At 46.4% G+C, this 24,699-nt stretch overlaps 1 protein-coding gene across 1 annotated transcript in view; it reads left to right on the forward strand.

The window, feature by feature from the left end:
• MTR (5-methyltetrahydrofolate-homocysteine methyltransferase) overlaps window positions 1–24,699 on the forward strand; it is a 462,707-nt gene that overhangs the window by 238,382 nt on the left and 199,626 nt on the right. The window contains exon 16 of the mRNA XM_018563293.1: window positions 3,257–3,436. Coding sequence (XP_018418795.1) covers window positions 3,257–3,436 — 180 coding nt within the window. The remainder of the gene's footprint in view (window positions 1–3,256; window positions 3,437–24,699) is intronic.

Genomic DNA, 24,699 nt, shown 5'->3' on the forward strand with positions numbered 1-24,699 from the left:
GGGCGCCTCTGGTCTAGACCTACTGTCCCAAGGAATGGTACTCCATCCTGCTTCTCGGTCACGGGCTTTAATGGCCTGGCTGTTGAAGCCCAGGTCTTGAAGGACAGAGTCCTCTCTGAGTCAGTCACCCCTGTGCTTCTTAAAACTAAGAAGTCAACTTCCCGCAATGTCTATCAGAAAAGGCTGATTTCTCTTGTTGCAAAGCAAGGAAGTTCCTAGGAAGTACTCCATGCGATGCATCTTATCTTTCATCCAGTCTCGTCTACACCAGCATTTAGCCTTGAATACTATAAAGAGCCAGATTTCTGCATTGGGTATTATTATATTCTTATTATTATGCAGGATTTATATAGCACCAACAGTTTGCACAGGGCTTTACAATATAAGGAAGACATTACAATCACAATACAATTCAAGACAAGATGGTAAGGTAGGGTCCTGCCCATGAGGGCTTACAATCTAATTCGTTTGCAATGGCATTTGCCTCTCATTCTCTCTTAACCTCTTGCCGTCCGCCCGTAGTAAAAAAACGGACGGACGGCACTGCTACATCTGCGGGTTGCCGTCTCCAGACGGCAATTTTTTTCTGCTCGCGCGCGCCCCCTAGCGGGCACGCACGGGCAGAAAAGACCCGACGATTAAACACACCCGTTACCGGGTGTTTCACATATAGGCGATCAGCGGGAGGTATAAAATTCATTTCAGTACAGCGCTGCATGACGGAATAAATGTCAGTCAAAGTACCGCAGCGCTGAATACTGAAAAATGGCCTGGATGGGAAGGGGGTTTAACACCGCGGATGTCAACTGGTTAAAGCCCTCTGCCGAGGGGGCCACTCAAGTTGTCCTCCCTGTATTCACTCCATTGACTCTCTTTAGTTCTGTTGGCTCTGCAGATGCCTCCCTTTTAACCTCAGAGACATTCCTCTGACCTTACTCACAAGTTTGCCTTGCTCATTGCCATTACTTCTGCTAGGGCTTGGTGACCTTGACTTTGGTTATTCACAAGGATAACCACAAGATAGTGCTGAGACCTAAGGCCTCTTTTCTTCATAAGGTGGTCTCTGCCTTCCACTCTAACCGGGACATGGTTTTACCATCTTTGTGTCCTGCATCAAAACAGCCTAATAAAGGTTCTCTCCACTGTTTGGACATGATTGTGGTGTAAGGTTACATAGTTACATAGTATTTGAGGTTGAATAAAGACATTAGTCCATCAAGTCCAACCTATTAGGATCATGTATTAGTATGTATACGAACACCCAGGTCCGAGTATATAGTGTTGTTGCGTTTCACTTATAGAAACCGCCTTTCCCTTAAGGCTAGTGCACCTACTGGTACTTGGATGTCCCAAGGATTTAAACTATATACTCTGGAGCAGTGGTTCTCAACCTGTGTAACCTCGGGACCCACATGTTTCCTTGGTCATTAAGGCGTAGTATATAGTTTAAGTCCATTTGGGACAGCCTGCTTCTTGTTCCACTGGCTTTGATAAAAATAAAGGATATAGTTCACTCTGTTCCAGTAATTGTGCATGCTACCTGGAGCTTCAGGGCTTGTTCACACCAAATGCAGACCAGATCTGCATGAGTTTCTGTATACGCAGTGCAGTGTGTTATACTGCGTTTTTTGCCACGTTTTTGATGCGTTCCGGGCTGTGCTTTTTTAAAGTTTAGAATGGGCTTTCAGTGCGTTCCAGGGCGTGTGCATGCGTTTTTGATGCGTTTGCGCAATTTATACTATAGACTAATATGTACAGACAAGCTGCTATGGTCACGGGCCACCCCTGTACAATTGGTACCTTCCTGTGAACGTGCAGGAAGAGTTTTTTTTTTTTTCAAAGAGCGGAGCACAGCTGCAGGTGGGGGGTTTGCACGGATTCACACTGGGGTGACATAAAATATGATCAGATGCATGACCAATGGAAGACACACTGTGTGGATCTTTACTTTTTAAATTAAAGATTCCCCCAGCCCAAGAGCCCTTATTGAGCCCCCCCAGAGCCCACACTGACCTCCACACTGACCACCCAGAGCCCACACTTACCACCTCACTGACCTCCCAAATCTAGCCCTGACCACCCAAAGCCTGCACTGACCACCCAAAGCCTACACTGACCACCCAAAGCCTACACTGACCACCCAAAGCCTACAAGCCTACACTGACCATTGCATTGACCACCCAATGCCCACACTGACCACCCAGAGCCTGCACTGACCACCGCACTGGCCACCTTAGAGCCTGAATGGCCTCCTGCCAGCCAGCACAGCTCCCCCCTGAAACCCCGCACAGCCCTCCCGAGACCCTGGAGAACACAGAGTATGTAGCTTCATAGTATTCTGAATTGCTGTATAAAGTATTGCTGGGATTTGTAGTCCTCTATAGCTGATGGTAATTTTCCACAGTGCTTAACAATATATTGCTGGGATTTGTAGTCCTATAGTATGTGGTATTCTGCATTGCTGTGTAATTTATTGCTTGGTTTTGCAGTACTCCATAGTTGGTGGTATTCTGCATTGCTGTGTAATTTATTGCTGGGATTTTTAGTCCTTTGTAGTCTGTATTGCTGTATAATGTATTACTGGGATTTGTAGTCCTTCTATAGTTGGCAGTATTCTGAATTGCTGTGTAATTTATTGCTGAGATTTGTAGTCCTCTATAGTTGGTGGTATTATTCTGCATTGCTGTACAATGTATTACTGGGATTTGTAGTCCCCTATAGTTGGCATTATTCTGCATTACTGTATAATGTATTACTGAGATTTGTAGTCTCTCTACAACTTGGAGTCAGTAGCAGATCTGCCAGGGTCTCAGCTGCAACTGGGCCCTGGTGCTCCACCACTGATTCCAAGCTGTAGAGAGACTACAAAACACAGCCCGGAGAGGAGGAAGAGGGCCCTGGTAACCGTTGACATTTCCAAAAAAGCCCACCAAAATCCTCAGCACTAGGCCCGTGATGCTCTTAATCCAGCCTGGGGGCCCAGGTCTAAAGCTGTGTAAGGGGCCCCAAATTTTCTGATAGCTGCAGTGCAGGGATGCCATACCAGCTTTAATTTGCTAGTGTCTAATCATCTAAAGGTAACGGTGTAACTCCTTGTTACACAAGATTTAACTCCTTACATACTGTAATTTAGTCCATGAAACTGATTTTACAGGCAAGACAAAAATTCCTTTTATATGGCAAACAATTTATATTGAGTATAAGTAGTTATTGGCTAAAGTTAAATACACATTTGTTAACTTTTTTCTTAATTTAGGCCACAGATACAGAAACAAAGGTCAGAGTATGCACTAGGGCTTATAACCTTTTGGTTGATGAACTGAATTTTAATCCCAATGATATCATTTTTGACCCAAACATCTTGACAATTGGAACTGGCATGGAGGAGCATGACAATTATGCCATGAACTTTATTGAAGCTACCAAAATTATAAAGGTGAGTTTGCTATCAATGTTGTTCAAGCTGAATTGGATACTTTTCTGCTCTCTGTTCTTTCAGTTTAAATCTGCTAAATACATTCCAGATACAAACTGACCACCCAAAGCCTACAAGCCTACACTGACCATTGCATTGACCACCCAATGCCCACACTGACCACCCAGAGCCTGCACTGACCACCGCACTGGCCACCTTAGAGCCTGAATGGCCTCCTGCCAGCCAGCACAGCTCCCCCCTGAAACCCCGCACAGCCCTCCCGAGACCCTGGAGAACACAGAGTATGTAGCTTCATAGTATTCTGAATTGCTGTATAAAGTATTGCTGGGATTTGTAGTCCTCTATAGCTGATGGTAATTTTCCACAGTGCTTAACAATATATTGCTGGGATTTGTAGTCCTATAGTATGTGGTATTCTGCATTGCTGTGTAATTTATTGCTTGGTTTTGCAGTACTCCATAGTTGGTGGTATTCTGCATTGCTGTGTAATTTATTGCTGGGATTTTTAGTCCTTTGTAGTCTGTATTGCTGTATAATGTATTACTGGGATTTGTAGTCCTTCTATAGTTGGCAGTATTCTGAATTGCTGTGTAATTTATTGCTGAGATTTGTAGTCCTCTATAGTTGGTGGTATTATTCTGCATTGCTGTACAATGTATTACTGGGATTTGTAGTCCCCTATAGTTGGCATTATTCTGCATTACTGTATAATGTATTACTGAGATTTGTAGTCTCTCTACAACTTGGAGTCAGTAGCAGATCTGCCAGGGTCTCAGCTGCAACTGGGCCCTGGTGCTCCACCACTGATTCCAAGCTGTAGAGAGACTACAAAACACAGCCCGGAGAGGAGGAAGAGGGCCCTGGTAACCGTTGACATTTCCAAAAAAGCCCACCAAAATCCTCAGCACTAGGCCCGTGATGCTCTTAATCCAGCCTGGGGGCCCAGGTCTAAAGCTGTGTAAGGGGCCCCAAATTTTCTGATAGCTGCAGTGCAGGGATGCCATACCAGCTTTAATTTGCTAGTGTCTAATCATCTAAAGGTAACGGTGTAACTCCTTGTTACACAAGATTTAACTCCTTACATACTGTAATTTAGTCCATGAAACTGATTTTACAGGCAAGACAAAAATTCCTTTTATATGGCAAACAATTTATATTGAGTATAAGTAGTTATTGGCTAAAGTTAAATACACATTTGTTAACTTTTTTCTTAATTTAGGCCACAGATACAGAAACAAAGGTCAGAGTATGCACTAGGGCTTATAACCTTTTGGTTGATGAACTGAATTTTAATCCCAATGATATCATTTTTGACCCAAACATCTTGACAATTGGAACTGGCATGGAGGAGCATGACAATTATGCCATGAACTTTATTGAAGCTACCAAAATTATAAAGGTGAGTTTGCTATCAATGTTGTTCAAGCTGAATTGGATACTTTTCTGCTCTCTGTTCTTTCAGTTTAAATCTGCTAAATACATTCCAGATACATAAAAACAACAAAAGTTGTGCTTAAGGTAGCCATACAGTATGCAAATTTCTTGATGAACTGGCCATAAAATTCACACAGTGGGTGCCGCTCTTAGCACCCTTTCAGCTGGCATCCCTCAATCAGCTGATCAAAGGAGTTGGTAGGAAAATATTTGAACAGATGAACTGCTTGGTCTGCTCAGGTATTCTGACATCGGCCGCTGTCGTAATACAAAGGAAGCAGTGAGACAACGCTTGTAAGCGTTGATGGAGGAATCTATTTTCTCCATTCAGCCCACAGGTTGAAGGAAGAAAATATTACAGTTTATGGCCAGCTTTAGTCTTAAAGTTACTTTTCTTAAGAAAGCAGATGCCTGCTTAGTACAGAAGTCTTCCCCCTGTCAGCTATAGAGAAGGATCCGTGTTCCCATGTATTTTGGTCTCTCTGCAGAGGTGTGATTGCAGAGATATAGGTTTAACTCAGCTGGAGGTATGTTGGACCTCTTCCTTCACAGTCCCTTTACTGCAGCATGCAGCCAGAGTCAGGCTTTTCTAATCAAACTGTGGCTACTTTCTGAAAACATAGATTGTAAGACTTTGCAAACCTTGCGTTTTGATGCACCTGGAATATATTTAACTGACAAACTGAAAGTTGAGTTGGGCTTTTTAGAAGGTGTGTGTGTGTGGAGTAAGTCTGTCCTATAACTCATTTGGCAGTCTGTGTAATCTGATCGCCATGCTATTCAACTCTGTTTTATCGCAAAGCTGTAAGTTATCCTTCAGAAATCTAATGTTCTTTCTTGAAACTCACCATCTGCCGACTACTGATTACAAATAACAAGTTGTTTATGTGAAATAATAATGCACAATCTTTCATATTTACCTTTTTTAACTTTTAACTGATCTTTTCCCTACCACTGCTGTAACTGTGTAATGGCAGGTGAGTGTGGATAAACATAAATATGGCTGCAATGATGGCCATACATTTTTCTTTTTATGCCCCTGTTTGTTAATTTTATTGTAAAAGTGATCTAAGTGACTGTAGAGCCACCTGATCACTTCTACATTTTAGTGGCTATTTATGTGGTACAGTGCATACTTCCACCTCCTTCCAGCTCGGTACCAGGGTTCATCTGACTTCTTCATGCGTCTGGGACTGGTGCAGTGAACTTCAGAATGAGCAAGCATTTCCAGGTGGTGGTGGAGATCAGGTAACAACTATGAGCACTTCCATATTAGGGCTGTCCAGAACGGCTGCCTGGTATACAAACGGATAGGGGACTCTGGGTCCCTTATCTGTTTGGCTGGTGACAGGGAAGGCATCAGACATCTAATAGACTCTAGATGTCTCAACAAAGGGGGCTTGTCACTACTATCACATAGGGGGCAGCATATCAGCCTCTTTGCAATAGTAGCAAAAATAAGTTAAGTAAAAAATGTTTTTTCTTTTAAAGCCAATACAAAAGATCACACTTTCCACATGCCTATGCACACATAATGTACACATAACCAGTCACACACATACAGTACATGCATAAATGCCTGTTACACAAATAGACATTGCCGCACTGACAGAAGTAGAGAAATAATTTCTCGATATTTAAGAAAGGGACACAGCTCTTATTCATTAGATATGTAGGATTATATACATATCCAAAAAAGTGTAAGGTTAAATGGGGTTTTCACTGTGCATAGAGAAGTGGATGTTTGTATATCATATGTAGCGCCCTCTAAAATGTCGCTATTCAATTTAGAGATACCTGGACTGTAACCAGTCTGGATACTGATTATGCAGAGCTCTGCATTCTATGAGTGTCCCTGAATCTGCTGGATTGATTGCTCCTCCTGTTGCTGAGGAAAAGGGAGCCTTGGAATACAGTGAGGGAGGATCCATCCTCAGGTTATGACCATGCACCTGACCCTAGCCAATCCCTTAGTAGGATGACTCAGAGGCATGGTTGAGGGCAGGTAATAAAAGGTCTGGGGACACTGTGCAGAGGTCTCTTTCCCCTAAGGGCCTCGCCCTAGGAGGTCTGTGGAGATGCAAGAAACTGGCCTGGGCCTCAGCACATGGAAGGTGCTGAGGGGCCTAGAGGCCTAGGATACACTGATACTTTGGTGGGCCCATACACGTGGCAGGTGATGGGTGCCTTGTTCTAAGACGATACTACCACTAACCTGGAGTGCTCCTTGGCAGTTGCAGATGCTGAGGGCACAGAGATTCCAGATCCTGAAGAGGAAAATACCTGATGGAAGCTGGGTCGGAGGGAGAGTCTGCTTGTTGAAGGGTACCGCAGAGGAGCTGGTGCGAGCGTCCGTCTGGGACTCACAAGGGAGATCCCTCACCCTATTCCAGGTATATGTTCGAGAAGAAGCCAAGGGTCCTTACCTAAGTCAAGAGATAGCTAACCTTCTCCATATAAGCTACTGGATCATCCTGGCTGTTCGCAGTATTGTTGCTACTATTGGTCTTTGGGACCAGATCACAGTGATTTCAGCCTTAGCTGTTACTAAGGGAGAAAGCTGTCCTCCGAAGTATTTCTAAGGGCATCCTACAGATCCTAAACCCTCTCTCTCCTGTTGAAACTTGCAAATAAATATCCCAAAAGAACCCTAAGACTCCAGCCATTCTGTCCGTGAGTGTTGGTGTGCTGTTGCTGATCAAAGGGGGACCGTTAGCTGGAACCAACAGGTAGGAGAACCTATTTCATCATTCAGCGGCTCCTTCGGGGGTGAGCGCTACACGTGGGGGCTCCTCCGGGATTCTCCTGACCTAGTTTATGCTGCCGTTGCCCCTAGCAACCGACTGAAGATTTTGCGTTTTCCAGTATTTTTGTGAACTGTCTTTTTGGGGAACCCAAGAAAGGACTGTTGCAGAGTATATTGATGTGAAAGAGCCATATTTCGACAAGAGAGAGGGTCTTCTAGCACCTATTCACTTTCTGCCAGCAACCCGAGGGTTAATTGTGCAGGAAACTTTCTGGCGGGAAGCTGTGGCGCCAGAGCGGTGATAAGAAGGCGGAGCTACTGACCTGTGCGTACGTGAGCAGTCTGCAGGGGAAGACGGCCCACGTGGAGCAGGAGAGATGGCGCAATACAGCTTCATGGAAAGTTCAATAATTTCCAAGCCCACCGGACTCAATGCACCTATGTATGAGTCGATGGAATGGAGAAATGAGTTCCAGTTTACCCAGCTAACTGACACCGGAGTGAGGATGTCCCTCAGAGGTGAAGTGGCGTTATGGAGCATCAGAGGAACCGAGCACCTGGCCGTTACCTGCAGAAAGTGCGGAAAACTCTCTGCACTCATCAAAGCATGGAGTTGCTGTGACCGTTGTGGAGATTGCCTCATGGAACACATCGCATCGGACCTACCACCGAGTGTCTACCGGGTGGATTGGGGGACCGGACACTGTGAGGAGGCGAAGGAATTGAGCGGACCCGCGGCTGTCAGGTACCTGCCTCAACTTCCGTCCACTACCAAATCGACTGATGCCGACAACAGTGACAGTTCGTCTACACAAGGGCAGACTCTGATCGGCCACTCCCGCGGTCGAGGGGCCTTGAGTGGACTGCTGAAGAAATCGGATGCACCTGCCAGCTCGTTCGGAGATCGGTGTCTGCAGGAAGGTGAGACCTCTGGGGTTGCTAGTGGTGGGGGATCGGAGATAGGATCATCCCAGCCAGAACCGGAGCCAGAGGGGAACCCCTGTAGTACAGAGCAGCTGGAGCGGGACTTTAAGGAGGGGGAGACCTCGGAGCTACCTCAGACAGACAGGTCATGGGGAGAGCTAGCGGAGGATGAACTCCCTGAAAATGTTGCAGAGCCAGTAGAGGAGGATCGGGTGGACTGTGCCCAGATCAGACAAAGTGCCAGGGGACTGGGCTTTCATCCGGCCTACTACGAGCGGCGGCTCGAATCTTCGCCACCCCTCACCTACAAACAAGTGGTGGCACACAATGAGGCCCATAAAGATCTGATTGAGAGGGCTCGGGATTCATGTGTCCCTACAGGAAAAGGGAATGTGGATACGCTACCGGGACTGTCCAGACTCCAGAGAATTGTGAATAAAAGGGTCACTCTTGAGTATGGATACGAGTACCCCTATGTGCCTAAAGCTGTGATGGAAGAGGTAGAAGTCAAGAGAAATGCTTGGTGTGATAACGAGGTGTGGGAGTACTTGGGAGTGCCCAAACCCTGCAGGAATGCAAGTTACCCAAAGTTCTGGGAAAAGTTCCTGTGCTGCAGGCAGAGCTGGAGCCTGGGGCGTTACATCTTCAAAGATAAAGTGGTGGTGGTAAAGGCTGGTCGCAAGGATCAAGAATATGCCATTAACATATTTGATTCCAGAGGCAAGATGGTGCAAGTTCCAGATCCACACTTCTACAAGTGAGCATTCTGCCTTCAGTTGCCTTTCACCCCACTGTTTGCTGTTTCTTTTTGATGTTTCTGTTATGCAATGACTGGACTCTGCCTAAGTTATGGCAGACAAATCTGAATTCACCCAATACTGAATGAAGTTAACTCAGTTTGTGATGTGTCACTACTGGATTGCGGAGGGGCTCCTCTGCTTTTGTTACAGCTTGCTGGACCCTTTGGTTAGGCAGGCATACCGCAGGACAGCTTGCGACGGTTGATTTTTTTCGTAAACGGGTTTGTTTCTACCAAGAAGAATTTTTGTGTTTAAATGGACTAAATGTATACAGTGGTTTGGCCACCCATAGCTATATAGTCAGATAGGATGCTATTGTTCTGTTTTGTTCCAGGATTTTTGCAGAGGTCCTCGTGATCAAAATCTACAGTCTTATTGTATAAAGTTATTTGATGCACTAATTTCTTTCACCTCTAGATGGCAGTAGAGGGATGGACTTTAAGTTACTGAATAGTCACTAAATATTCAAGTATTACTGTAAGCACTACTGTTCAATTGAAATGTGATGACCATATGTATATATGTATATCCTGAAAGATCATTCTCAAGCGAATGATATTTCAAAACTCTGATACTCAGGAATGTGCATGTTGCCTGGTATTTTGTTTATTCCTCTGCAGGTGATGTAACCCAGAGATCTGCGCTTCACGCAAATTACATTGCACTATTTGTATGGTTGATCTGATTGATACTATTACTACTAGATAGTCAGTTGTAGGGACCTACTCCTGATATGTTCTGATATGACATTGCTCATGTAAGAGTACCTGTCACTGAGCGGCTGATTTGCCCGGTGAGAGCTACTATTACCCTACTGAGATATAACTATTGCCAACAATTGATATGCAATCTAACTGTGAATTTCACAACTGTTATTACCTCTGTTCGTCTGTTTACATGTGTAAAACTACCTGTTGGCAGTTTACCCTTTTTACCCTTCCCCATCCTTTTTACCCTTCCCCATTTGCTGTAGGATGCCCAGCTCTTAGGAGTAAGAGCAGTTTTGTTCCCGGCCTATGAGGACAAGGCCATTTTCAAGTAGGGGGAGAGTGTAGCGCCCTCTAAAATGTCGCTATTCAATTTAGAGATACCTGGACTATAACCAGTCTGGATACTGATTATGCAGAGCTCTGCATTCTATGAGTGTCCCTGAATCTGCTGGATTGATTGCTCCTCCTGTTGCTGAGGAAAAGGGAGCCTTGGCATACAGTGAGGGAGGATCCATCCTCAGGTTATGACCATGCACCTGACCTTAGCAGGGCAGGGCCTTGAGGGCAGGTAATAAAAGGTCTGGGGACACTGTGCAGAGGTCTCTTCCCCTTAGGGGCCTCGCCCTAGGAGGTCTGTGGAGATGCAGGAAACTGGCCTGGGCCTCAGCACATGGAAGGAGATGAGGGGCCTAGAGGCCTAGGATACACTGATACTTTGCTGGGCCCATACACGTGGCAGGTGATGGGTGCCTTGTTCTAAGAAGATACTACCACTAACCTGGAGTGCTCCTTGGCAGTTGCAGATGCTGAGGGCACAGAGATTCCAGATCCTGAAGAAGAAAATACCTGATGGAAGCTGGGTCGGAGGGAGAGTATGCTTGTTGAAGGGTACCGCAGAGGAGCTGGTGCGAGCGTCCGTCTGGGACCCACAAGGGAGATCCCTCACCCTATTCCAGGTATCTGTTCGAGAAGAAGCCAGGGGTCCTTACCTAAGTCCAGAGATAGCTAACCTTCTCCATATAAGCTACTGGATCATCCTGGCTGTTCGCAGTATTGTTGCTACTATTGGTCTCTGGGACCAGATCACAGTGATTTCAGCCTTAGCTGTTACTAAGGGAGAAAGCTGTCCTCCGAAGTATTTCCAAGGGCATCCTACAGATCCTAAACCCTCTCTCCTGTTGAAACTTGCAAATAAATATCCCAAAAGAACCCTAAGACTCGAGTCCGTGAGTGTCGGTGTGCTGTTGCTGATCAAAGGGGGATCGGTAGCTGGAACCAACAGGTAGGAGAACCTATTTCATCATTCAGCGGCTCCTTCGGGGGTGAGCGCTACACATAAAACAAAGCATTTTTATTAATCCATATTAAAAAACAAAAACATATACGTAGTTAAAACATTCTTCGTGCATATAGATAAAACAACCTCCTATGCAGCCTACTGTGAAGGCAGCACTAATTTTGATTCACATTTGACTTGTATTACACCAGTGATCCCACCATGGAGGAGCTTGATGCTTCATAAATGGATAGCCCCATAATGGTTTATATCTCAATGCGTTTCGCTAAAAGTAGCTTCTTCAGGAGGCAGGTGTTCTATAGTACAAATAATTGTAAATGCAAAAAAGCTAAATATATACATGTATACAGTCCTGTGAAAAACGGTACACCCTCTTTAAATTCTATGGTTTTAAGTATCAAGACATTATAAAAAATCATCTGGTCCTTACCTGGTCTTAACCACTTTAAGACCAGGTGTTTACACCCCCTTCAGGCCATTATTCAGCATTCAGCGTTGCAGTACTTTGACTGACATTTATTCTGCCATGCAACGCTGTACTGAAATACATTTTTTATCATTTGTTTCACACATAGAGCTTTCTTTTGGTGGTATATAATAACCACTGGGGTTTAAATTTTTTACTATATAACAAAAATGTACCCTCAATTTTGAAAAAAACAAACCTGTTTCCCTATGAAATGTTATGAAACATTTATTATCACCCCAATTTTTTGGTAACATATAAAAGACGGGATCAGGTTGGGTAAATAATACAAAAAAGGTCACAAGCACACCAGCATGTGGAAAAGTCAATGTTTATCGACTTCACAGGTGTCACATCATCAGAGCGACGTTTCGGAACAGCAAAGTTCCTTCCTCAGGCAAAACAGATATTATTTTTATTTTTTGGACTTATTTTGGGGAGGCATCCAAGGTCATTTCAGCACCCACCCTACAATTAGGGTTTTCTATCCTGTCAGGAGTGCAATGGGTGTGTATGTTTTTTGAACGTTGGGTAAATAAATACCAAACATGTCAAGCCTTAAAATGACACGCGCCCGCAAAATCGTAGAAAACGACCATAGCCAAAATTGGCCATAGGCGACGCTTTGGAAGCTTTTACTGCTCATCAGTTTAGTGTTTAGTGATTAATGGCTCTAAAATTATTGCTCTCACTCAGACGTTCGCGGCGATATGTATCATGTGAGGCACAATAGGCAGAATCGTCGTTTTCACACATAGGCGCACCAGACGCATGTTTGTGTGTGTATGTGGGGGGTCGGGGGGACTTTAAAACATTTTTGGGTTATTTTACTTTTTTTTTATTTGTGACTTTTTTTTTTTTTTTTAAGCTTCTTAATTTTTTTTATGCTTTAAATTTTTAAACTTTTTTTTTTACACTAAACTTTATTGCTATCACATAGGGGGCTAAGAAGGGTCCGGCAGCAGTGGTAAGGGAGACAGGGGGGACGCAAACTCGCACCTACTACAAGCGATCGGGACGCCCGATCTCTTGTATGTAAACTGCCATCGCTGGCTGTTTACATTTCTGACAGTTTCCCCACTTGTGTGCGCGCTGGACGCCGTGTACGAGCGGGGGGAGGGGAAGGACATCTTAAGACGCCCTCCCACTCCTATAAGGCTCCCGTTCGGCCGTTCAGGAACAGCCATGGACGAGAGGTGGTTAAAATTGGGTAAATACAACCTAAAATAAACAACACATGACAAATGACACTGTCATTATTTATCTTATAAACGTAAAGCCAAAATGGAGAAGTTGTGTGTGAAAAACTAAGTATACCCTTACTGCTTCCAGAGGAATTAAGAGGCTAAGTAGCAGCCAGGTGCTGCTAATCAAATGCCGTTTATTATTAGATCATAATCAAGTGTGGCCACCTCTTTAACCCTTTCGCTGCCAAGGACGTACGGCGTACGGAGCTACAAAAGTGCTTCCAGCTGGCCAGCTCAGTATGCCGTACGGACCTGTCATACACACACACACATGGTAAATGTTAAAGTTCACAACACGTAGGGAGTGTGCTTTTGCAATGGCCACAAGCAGATACTTTTCTGAAGCCACGGCTCCCGAACCGAGATCAACATTCACCAAGCCCTAATTTTAACCTCCCACAGCTCTCATGGGACCTCCTCTGGCAGGAAGTGAGACAAAAGCCTTTTTCTCAAAGGCCGGGTGTTCCCCCTCTGTACAACGAGGATCCAAGATGGCGCCTGGCAAGGAGAAGCCCCCAGCCTCACCTCCCCATTTATCTCCAGAATCCCTGCTCTCTGCACCTACCAGTAGAGATAGGAAGACAACAGACTGCAGTGATAATGAAGGGGTTGACAACTATATCCCCACTACCTTCCATAATAATTTGCCTCCCGACTAAGAAAGACATTGCAGACATGTTTATCAAGCTTATGTCGGCACACAAACAGGACATGGCCGACTTGAGAGAAGGCCTACAGTCCTTTCACCAATGCCTACACTCGCATGAATCATCTCTGCCTGCCATCTTAACAGCAGTAGAGGAACTACAGCAGACTACTCGGTAACATCACTTGCTTTTTTTAAACTACACCTATTTACGACCAAGAAGAGAGAGGGAGACAAAATCACATATGCTTAAGAGAAATCCCAGAGGCTACCACTTGCAATAATTGAGAGCTACTGTTTTGGGACACCCTGCTCAATAAACTAGTCACTGAACACATTGAACTTGATATAGTTCACCAAACCCCCCGGTGTATGTAGATTGGGTTGCCACCCGTCCTTTTTTCACCCGGACAGTCCGGTTTTGTAGTCTTGTGTAGATGTACACAAGACGCTCCGTGCCGACACTTTTCCGGAACTTTATATTTTCTGACAGATGCGGCTGCTGAGGTCCTCGCAAGTGCGATCTCGGGCAGCCGTATCGGTCTGAAACTGGATCTTCCACTGAGCTGCGGCCAGCCTGTGCTTGTTTACAGGTGCCCGCAGCTCAGAGGAAGAACCGGGTCTAGAGCCAGATCACAAAGATGGAGAGTCTGAGCACAACGATTGCAAGCCGGAGCCCAAAGATGGAGAGTCTGAGCACAACGATGGACAGTCTGTGTAAGGTGAATTGCACTGTGTGGGCATTACATGTATGCTGTGTACTGACAGTGTGTATGGTGTGGGTAGTGTGTATGGTGTTGGTTGTATGTGGAGTCAGCGGTGTGTATGGTGTGGGCTTTGTGTGGACACTGTATATGGCGTGGTTGGTGTGTATAGCATGTAACCTGTGTGTGGACGGTGTGTATAGCGTGTAACTTGTGTGTGGACGGTGTGTATAGTGTGTATCCTGTGTGTGGATGGTGTGTATAGCGTGTACACTGTGTGTGGACGGTGTGTATAGCGTGGACATTGTGTATAGTGCGTACCTTGTGTGTGGACGGTGTGTGTATAGTGTGTACCCTGTGTGTGTGTAGACTCTGTGGGAGCAATGAGTGGGCACCCGGACATAAGTGCGGGCACTTTAAATGTTCTGACAGATGAGGCTGCCGAGGTCTTTGAAAAGCGCAATCTCGGGCAGCCGCATTGGCCTGAAACAGGCTCTTTCTCTGAGCTGCGGGCAGCCTGTGACTGTTTACAGGTGCCCGCAGCTCAGAGAAAGATCCATGCTTCAGGCAGATGCGGCTGCTCTATATTGTGCTTGCCGAGTACCTCTGCAGCCGCATCTGTGATTGCTCCTCCTCCTCCTCTGGCTCTCTGACACCCTGCTGCCTGCCTGCGGACCTCTGGTGAGACACCATAGCCCAGACAACCCTCCAGAGAGTCGCACAGCCCTTCGGAGAGTTGCACAGCCCTCCGGAGAGTCGCACAGCCCTCCGGAGAGTCGCCCAGACCACCTGGAGACATCAGAGTGCCACCGCAGAACAACACCGTGTATGTAGTTTCATATTATTTTGTATTGCTGGGATTTTTAGTCCTCAATAGCTGGTCTCCCTACTCCCTCCCCTGGCTGCCTCTCCTCGCTCTCTCCTCCTATAATCTAAAAAAAAAAAAATTGCTGCATGCGGTGCTAGAGTGTTTGGGTTTCACTTGAAGAAAAGGTGGCAACGCTATACGTAGATCAAAACAAACACGCTCCCGTGATGTTTTGTGCAGGGTGCATTATTTTCCTATTGTTGTCCACTTTTAAGCCTTAATTCTAAAACTGTTTATCTGTTGCTATCGTAGAGCCCACATACTGTTATAATCTCCTTGAAGGCTCTATAAGTTTGCTCTGTCTACTATTTTATTACTTTGTTGGTCTTGGGTAGTGATGGGCCGAACAGACCGAAGTTCGGTTTGAATTGGAACTTTAGAACATGAAAAAAGTTTGAACTCAAACTCAATGCAAGTCTATGGGGCTAGAACTTTGAAAATCAATTGTCCCCTTTTTGAAGCCTTGTATGCAAGTGAATGGCCATAAAAAGGGTATGGGGATTCGGGACATGTATCAATGAAAAACACTTTTCAAAAATAACGTTCTTAAAGGAGCAGTGATTTTAACATCACTTAAAGAAAAACAATAAAAACGAAAAATGCCTTTAACCTCCCTGGCAGTATGATTATGCAGGATTTTAGTATGCCAAAGGGGTACATTGTTTTTCATGGCAATTTGTTGTTTTATATTGTAGGCCTGTAATTCTTAGTAAATCTTAGGAATAACTCACCTAAATCTGTCCAAACAAGAGTCCAGTAGACATCCAGGGTATGATAAAGTTTGAAACACGGAATCATAAAGCACAATCCCGAGTGTTGCTCGGGGTTACCGCTCTTGGTACTGAAAATTAACCCCGAGCCACACTCGGGAATACCGCCAGGGAGGTTAAATATCATACCTGGGGGTCCCCTTAAACTGCTTGTAATGTGGCACATCTGTATGATGTATAGAACAAAAATGACATTTAAATTACCAGTAATTGGTTTTCCCTTAATCTTCTAAATAACTGCTTGGGACGGCAGCCTGTATGAAGAAGCCACATGTTAGGACACTTGAAGGTTAGAGATTTATTTGGATAAATTCTGGTGCCTCTTTTGCAGACAGATGAAAGTAACAGTTGCTTTAAAATTGGGTCTTTAGTGTTGGCGGTGCCTTCACACTATAACCCTTCAGAGTTATTCTTGACGAGTGCAGGATTGGACCCTTCTCAAATAATCAAATTATATGCACTTGTCACACAGGTGCCCCCAAAAAATTGGGTCAAGGGTGTTGGTGTTGTCTGCACACTGTTACCCCTCACAGTTACTCTTGGTGAATGCAGGATTGGACCCTGCTGAAAAAAATGAAATTATATTCACCTGTCACATGCGGGTGCGGAAAAATTGGGCCTTGGGTGATGTTGGTGCCTGAGCACTGTAACCCCCCACAGTTACTTTTGCCATAAAACATTGAAAAAAAACATTGAAAAGATTTGTAAAAAAATTTAAATTATATGCACCTGTCACGTGGGTGTGGAAAATTTGGGCCTTGAGTGTTGGTGGTGCACTAAACCGAGAACATTAGAATAATCACCCACAAGGTTAGGCAGCCTAGGCAGTCTTCCAGAGATCCTAGATCCCCAACAAATTTAATCGGTTACATCTGCATCAGGGGATTGATAGCTGCTGCTGATCCAGGACTGATTCATTTTGATAAATGTCAGCCGGTCAAAGGAGTCTGTGGACAGTCGCAGTTTTTTTTTTTATCTGTCACAAAACCTCCAGCAGTACTGAATGTCCGATCGGAAAGCACGCTGGATGCAGGGCAATCCAGTAGCTCCATTGCACATTGGGTAAGTTCTGGCCAGTGATGCATTCTCAAGACCCAGTAAGCCAGAGGATCGTCTGTTAGAAAGCTCTCCATGTCTGCTCTTGCCCCTAGGTAATCCTGCACCATATGATGCATACGCTGCCGATGGGTGCCTAAAGTTAACAGCCCTGAACGCTGAGGACTAAAAAAAATTCTAAAGGCATCAGAGGGCCCCCTTCCCCACTGCTCTTTCTTTGACCAACCGAAGCCTCAGAAGCACCTCTTTCATGACATGGTAACCTACCAGTGTCTGGAAACGTGTTACATAAGTTTCTCCTCAACGCGTACTCAAGTTGTTTCATCCTGTGCTCCCCCCGTGAGGGCAGAATGAGCTCTGCAACTTTACGGTTGTAACGTGGATCAAGAAGGGTTGCCAACAGTAATGATCCCTCTCCTTGATACCACAAATCCTCGGGTCGTTTTGCAGGCTTTGCAGAATAAGTGAGCCTATGTACCGTAAGTTTGAGGAGGCATGCGATTCCGAGTCTTAAGGGTCAGCGAGGATGACCCTATTATGAACTACATCCTCCCAGCCACGGACTATTCCTGGAGATTCTGGGGACAGAATATCTTCCCTTGAGGACTGCCATATGTCATCCTCTGCTTCAATGCCCCCACGGCTCACATAATCCTCCTCCTCCCCTTCTGCGATCTGCAGCCCCGCAGGAATGGTTTCTGCATAAAGGGGGCCTTGAGAGGAAAGGAAGTCATCCTCTTCCTCCCACTGTTCTGCCTCAAGTTGCCCTTTCCATAATTCCCCGCAGAGTATTCTCCAGAAGGAACACAAGAGGGATAGTGTCACTGATGCATGCATTGTCACGGCTCACCATCCTTGTCGCCTCCTCAAATGGTTCAGTGCATGCATCCATTATCAGCAGCCACTGGCGTGGAGAAAAAAGCCAAAGTCCCCTGAGCTTCTCCTTGTGCCATACTCACAGAGGTACTCGTTGATGGCCCTCTGCTGCGTGTGCAGCTGCTGCATCATTGCCAAAGTGGAGTTCCACCTGGTGGGCATGTCACAAATCAGACAGTTTGTGGGCAGGTGGAATTCCTGTTGAATTTCAGCCAGCCGAACACTGCCTGGGTATAAGCGCCTGAAATGGCTATAGACTTTTCTGGTCTGCCAAGCATGGTACATCTGGCAACTTTCCCAGTCGGAGGGCGGAGAGAAGGTTGCTTCCATTGTCGCATACAACCATTCCTGGCTCAAGCTGCTGTGGCTTTAACCACCTACGGGCCTGCCCCAGTGTGGCTCCTGTCCCCTATACAATCCAGCTCAAGCACTGCATGGCATCTTTTAGCCTGACCTGTTGCATTGTCCCTTGAAAGCTTAGGGAGAACTGCTGGTTCACAGGACAATTCAGCAGAAGATGCGATCGTGGAAGACGAGGAGGAGGGGGTGGAGCAGACAGATCTCACATCATCACCACCAGCTTTTTGGAGGCGTGGTGGCTGAACAAGCTCCAGCACTGAGTTCCATCGTGGATCCTTCCCAGCTGCAAGCAGAGTTATCCAGTGTACTATGAAGGAAATATAATGTCCCTGACCAAGCTTTCTGGACCACATGTCAGCGGTAATGTGGACCTTTCTGCTGACTGCCTTGTCCAACATGCTGAAACATTTCCTTCCACATGATGGTACAGAGCATGAATGGCCTTACGTGAAAAGAAATGGCGTTTTGCAACCTGCCACTGTGGTACAGCACATTCTGCAAACTTACGGAAGGGGTCAGAGTTCACCAGATGGAAAGGCAGCAGTTAAAAAGCTGGCAATTTGGCCAAGCTGGCATTTAGACGCTGAGCATGTGGATAGCTGGGACAGTATTGTTTTTTTAGCTTCAGCAGCTGGGGCAGCGAAATTTGACTGGTCAAATCTACAGCTGGTGGGCTGCTGGCAGATTTGGCAGAAGGACTTGTGACACTCATTGCCATACCATCATACCTCTCAGTGGAGGCTGTTGACATGGCATGACGTATAATGGGGATAGAGATGAGAGATAAGGAGCGAGAAGTGTGAACCTTTTTCTGGTGCTCTTGCCAACTGGCTGCGTGGCAGGTGGTCGGATGTCTCTTCAAGCACGTGATACCCAAGCGACTGATGTTTTAGCCACGCTTGATCCACTTGAGACACAGCTTGCAAATAGCAATGCTGCGGTCTGCTGCACATGTGCTGAAAAAAACTCCCACACAGCTGAGTTCCTGGAAGTGGGCTGGGAGACAACAATGCCCTGCACCTGTGCAGCTCTGCCGTCTGGTGGAGTAGGGTGGCTGCTCTTACGGCATCCCCTGGAGGACATCCTGCCTTTTTTGGGGTTGTGTCTCCTCACTTTCCTCCTCTGTTCAATCAGGCACCCAAGTAGAGTCAGTGACATCATCATCATCATCCCCTCTTTCCTTGTCACTGGAGCCAACCTGGCAGTATGCTGCAGCTGGGGAAACATGAGTGCCAATTTGTTGTGCATCATTGGCGCCTCCTCCCTCTAGGCTCATGTTACTCCCTTCCTCAACATCAGGCCATTGTAATTGCTGCCCGTCCTCCAGCAGCATGTCACTGACGCTTTGTTCAAACAATTCAGCTAACTCCTCCATGCATGATGGTGAGGCTACGGCAGGAGTAGCTGTGGACAAGTAGGCAGAATTGGTCACTTTGGCAGCTGCGGTGGACTGAGAACCATTAGGAGCCTGGGTGACAGAGGATGAGGGTGTTATCCAATCCACCACCTCTTCTGTATGTTGTGGCTGAATAACACGGCCAGCCCCAGAAAAAAAGGACAAGCGTGCCCTGCCTGCAGAGGATGCACCACATCTACGACCATGACCACGACTTTGGCCTGCGGACACAGGCTGCTTGCCCTCTAATTGCTGAATGCTTCTCCTTGTTGGCCTTTCCGACATGATGCATATTGCAATCGACTGTTATAATCGACTGTTATTGACTGCTATAATAGACCGGTGTGACTGACTGCTATACTATACTGATAGTGAACTCTGCTACTCAACTCTGCTACGAGCCATGATTGGGCAAAGTCATCATGACTTTGCCCAATCATGGCTCTTACAGAGTACTGAGCCGTGATTAGCCCCTTTAGCCAATTAGGGCTTCACAAGTCGCATTGCCTTGTGGCGCGTTCAGCGGTCGAACAGACCACCGAACGCCCTTATAGTTTGTGTGTTCGGCGAACACACTAACTTGTAATGTTCTAGTCGAACTCGCATTCGACTCGAACATGCAGCCCATCTCTAGTGGTTATATGCAGATAAGATTTAAAGTCTTTTTGTTGGGGTTGAGAGGAGCTTGTTCTGTGTTGTAAAGACGCACTAATTTTTAGCCTAAAAATGTGTTCTTCATTAAGCCAACACAGTCTTGTGTATATATGTATATATTTATATATTTTTTTTTTAAACCTTGGTGGGCCTGCTGTAGAATTTGACCAGTAACCATACTAAAATACTTGACTTTTTAACCATTTCACTGCCGCTGCCACTTTGACGGTGCTATGAAAGGATGAAAACTGGTTTGTTTTCCTCTGTAATGCAGCCTCCTTATTATTCTATAGAACTGACCCTGCTGCCTATATAGCCACCACACCACTTTTGTGCAGGTGGGTGATCGATGCTCTCCCCCATCCCGGTCCCTGGGCTTACCCAGTTTCTTGGTGACCCTAGAACTACTGGAGGCATAATCAGGATTGAAAGCCATTTGAAAGATGTCAGGAACATCTGTTCCTGCCCTTTTCCTACTAGGACTTCTGGGTCAAAGCTATCAAAGTTCCGGCATGCTGGGTGCAGAAGCAGATTAGAGCTGTCCTGATCTGCTTTGACCAGTGACAGGGGTAGACATCAGGGGTCTAATAGATCCCTTATATGCCCATAAAGGGGACCTGTTACTACTATTACATATGGGGGATTATTAGCCCCCTTGTGATAGCAGAAAATAGAACAAGGAAAAAAGTAAATAAGGAAAAAAAGATATAAAAAACAACTTCATCCCCACATGCATCTTGGCCAGGCGTGTGCATACTGTATATGCACGTACTTGTACACACATGCACATACATACACACATTTAGTCAGAACACATGTACATGCAAACACCCTAATTATACACTTTAAATTCACACATCTGGAAAAGGTGAAAGGATACGTTTAGGGCTGTTAAGGACTCGTACATCAAGAATCCGACATGTATCTGTCCCTGGGCAAAATTCAGTACAAAGTGTGCCCACTATCAGTGAAGAAATAACACGCTGACCCTGTGTCAGAGTAAAAATACTTCTTTATTATTGTTTCACATTGTTGTGTTTTATATAGGCAGCTGATAAGTGTATATGTAAACATAGCGTTTGCGATAGCTTTCTAGGTTATAATTGGACTGATTCATTAAAGCGTAACCTCCTTAAGAGACGGGTCAGCAAGGGCTCTCCTTTATTATCTTTAGTGTCATAGGCTGGCTGGGGTTTATACCCCCAGGGTGTCCCTTTATTCCAGGCCGCTGCTCCCCAATAATCACAATTCTTTCCCCATGACCCCTTGGTGACACAGATGTACATGTGCCCTTCCCCTTCCCTTTTGAAAGTTGCATTTGGCGCATATTGTGCATGACCTGCAGTAGTTCTTGGTCGCTGTAGTTATTCCAGGGGCCCAGTAGTACTTGCTGATGAGTGAATTCATCAAGTTCTTTGACAGGTGTCCACTTCCATGGGCCCATTGCACCACTGCTGGTTACATGTACTTGGGTAAACAGACTTTCCCTCTCACTTCGTACAGTTCATTCTCGTAGACTGCTCCTTTGTTACCCCAGCTCAGTCTCTCTTCTGTATGTACTCCTTTCTGCATTGAGATTAGGTAGGCCTCATCTGTTGGTATATGGACGGTCAGGACTGTTTCTGCTACTTCTTCATCCACTTTCAGCTGTTTCCTTGCAGCTTGATTTGCTGCGGTGTCCGCGAGGTGATTGCCTCCGGCTTCTTCGGAATTCCTTGATGGCTGGCCCATGTTTCACTGGTGTTCCAGCGGCCGTTAGGAAGTCTCGCATCTTCCAGATGATTCCAAAGTCATGTGCCACCCCAAAGGCATATCTGGAGTCTGTGTAGATGTTCGCTCTTTTTCCTTCAGCCAGTCTGCATGCTGTGGTCAGTGCTTGTAGTTCAGCCTCTTGTGCAACTGTGTTGGTCGCTGTTGACCACCTAACAAAAAAGGCACATTTCATACCTCTACCCCGTTTACCAAGCTCCAAGGAAACTGCGGACGCATTTCTCTCCTCAATCTTTCGGCTCCATGGCATTCCGTCCCGCATCATAACAGACCGAGGAACGAAGTTCGTCTCGAAATTCTGGAAAGCCCTCTGTCAGAAACTGCGGATCGACCACCGGCTCTCGAGTGCCTACCATCCCCAAACGAATGGCCAGACGGAAAGGGTGAACCAATGCCTCGAACAGTTCATCCGATGTTATTGCACTCACCTACAGAACGATTGGATGGACCTTCTGGCCCTTGCGGAATTTTCCTTCAACGCCGTCAACGCTTCCACCAGACAGACGCCGTTCTTTGCCAACTACGGATTCCATCCGGTGCCTCTCCCTTCCGTGATCTTGCGCTCCAACAATCCCACGTCTGACAGCTATTTGACTCGTATACATCGAGGCATTGAGTTCATCAAGGCTAACATACAATCGGCCCAGGAACGCCAAAAGAGGTACTACGACCTCCGACATCGATCACCACCCCAGTTTCATGAAGGCGACTTCATATGGCTTTCCACAAAAAACCTGAGGTTGAATACCCCTGCCAGAAAGTTCAGTAGGTTGTTCATCGGCCCATACGCTATCGAAAAAATCGTGAACGACAATGCTGTGCGACTCTCTCCCCCCGGATCTGCGGATTCACCCCACATTCCACGTCTCCCTCTTGAAGCCTTTCCGGGAGAACCCTTTCAGAGAGCGGGTTCCCCCGCCTCCGGCACCCGTCACTGTCGACGGGGAAGAAGAGTATGAGGTGGAGGAGATACTCGACTCCCGCAGGTACCGCAACCGATGGCAATACCTCATTCGATGGAAGGCCTGTGGGCCTCAGGAAGATTCTTGGGAGGACTCGAAGGACGTCCATGTGCCTAGGAAGGTGATGCTGTTCCACAGGAGGCATCCTGACCGGCCTTCTCCTCCTGGGATTCCTGGAAGGGTTCCCTTGAGGAGGGGGTACTGTGATACTCCTCACACCCCTCGGCCGGGACAACGAGCCGTACGCACCACTGCGCAGGCGCGCTGTGGGACTCCTCCCACTCTCGTACGGCGTCCGGCAGTATCAATGCGCAGGCGCGCCTCGAGACTCCGCCCACTCACCCGAGTAGTCGGCATAAAGCCGCGATCCACCGTTTGATCGGCGTCCCACTATTGTTGAAGCAGGACGCTGATCAACCGACAGCCCTGCTGCTCCAGGATCCAACACTGAAGGAGATTGCGGCAGACGTCCATCCATACCTGTCATAGCCACAAACAGCAAGTATTCTACCATAGCCATAAGGCTACGGTAGGGGGATCTCCACAGCAATTCCTATCTGCTTAATCAGCTGTATTCATTACTGCAGTCTACTCTACCTTAACCCTATGCCTACTGAACCTAACGCATAACTGTATGCATCCTCACCTGTATTGTGTGTGCAACTTAACCTAACACATAGCTGCATTCCTACGCAAATGCTTGTTGTACTGCAACCTTAATCGATAGCATAACCAAAGGACTGCTCCACTGTATGCTTGGTAACCAGTTACCCCGCCTCCTAGGAATCCTTCTGTGTATACTGTCAGCATAATTACAGGTGGAAAACCTTACGTGGAAAGAGCAGGTTGAGGGGTGCTAAACAGGGTATGATGTAAAGCAGCTCTCTCCAGGCCTTATCAGCAACCTGGGCATCGGAGGTAGAGCTGCGAGCTGATACCGTTACCTCAGAAAGTAAGCCATTTCCACAGCTGTGGTCCAAGGACCTTAATAACCCCTGGGGGTGTATAACAGTAGTTTCCATCTTCATCAGTTCAAAGCAGTTGTGCGAAGGGTCGGGGTCTTCAGACTCTTCACCGCCTCCCCCCTCGGAAAGTGGGAGGAGAGTGGAGGGGTTTAGCGTGTTGCAATGCATCAGGGTGATATTCGGGCCGTGGACAGTTTGTGTTTGGGTTGAACCAGGTTGAGTATAGCAGCAATGTCATGGGGTGCAAGCAGGATAAGGTGATGGCCAGGACTAGGTCCGAGGTCTTGTCAAGCAAGGCTGGAGCAGCAAAGACAGCTCGAAGACAGGAGGGGCCTCCTCTGGCCACTGCATCCAATCTGCAGGAGTAGTAGCCTATTGGGCATAGGCGGTTGCCTTGGAACTGGGTGAGCACACCTGCAGCATGTCCTTGACGTTCACACACAAAAAGCTTGAAGGTCTGCTCATAGTCTGGGAGTCCTAGAGTAGGAGTTGACGAAATACCTTGCTTGAGAATCTCGAAGTTGGAGATTGCTTCCGGGGACATTTGGAAGGGATCAGACTTCAGAGCATCATAGAGGGGTTGCATCAGGAGGGAGGCTCCTGGAATCCAAG

The sequence above is a fragment of the Nanorana parkeri genome, unplaced genomic scaffold (genome assembly GCF_000935625.1).
Source record: "Nanorana parkeri isolate BGI_ZX_2015 unplaced genomic scaffold, ASM93562v1 scaffold650, whole genome shotgun sequence".
NCBI lineage: Eukaryota > Metazoa > Chordata > Amphibia > Anura > Dicroglossidae > Nanorana > Nanorana parkeri.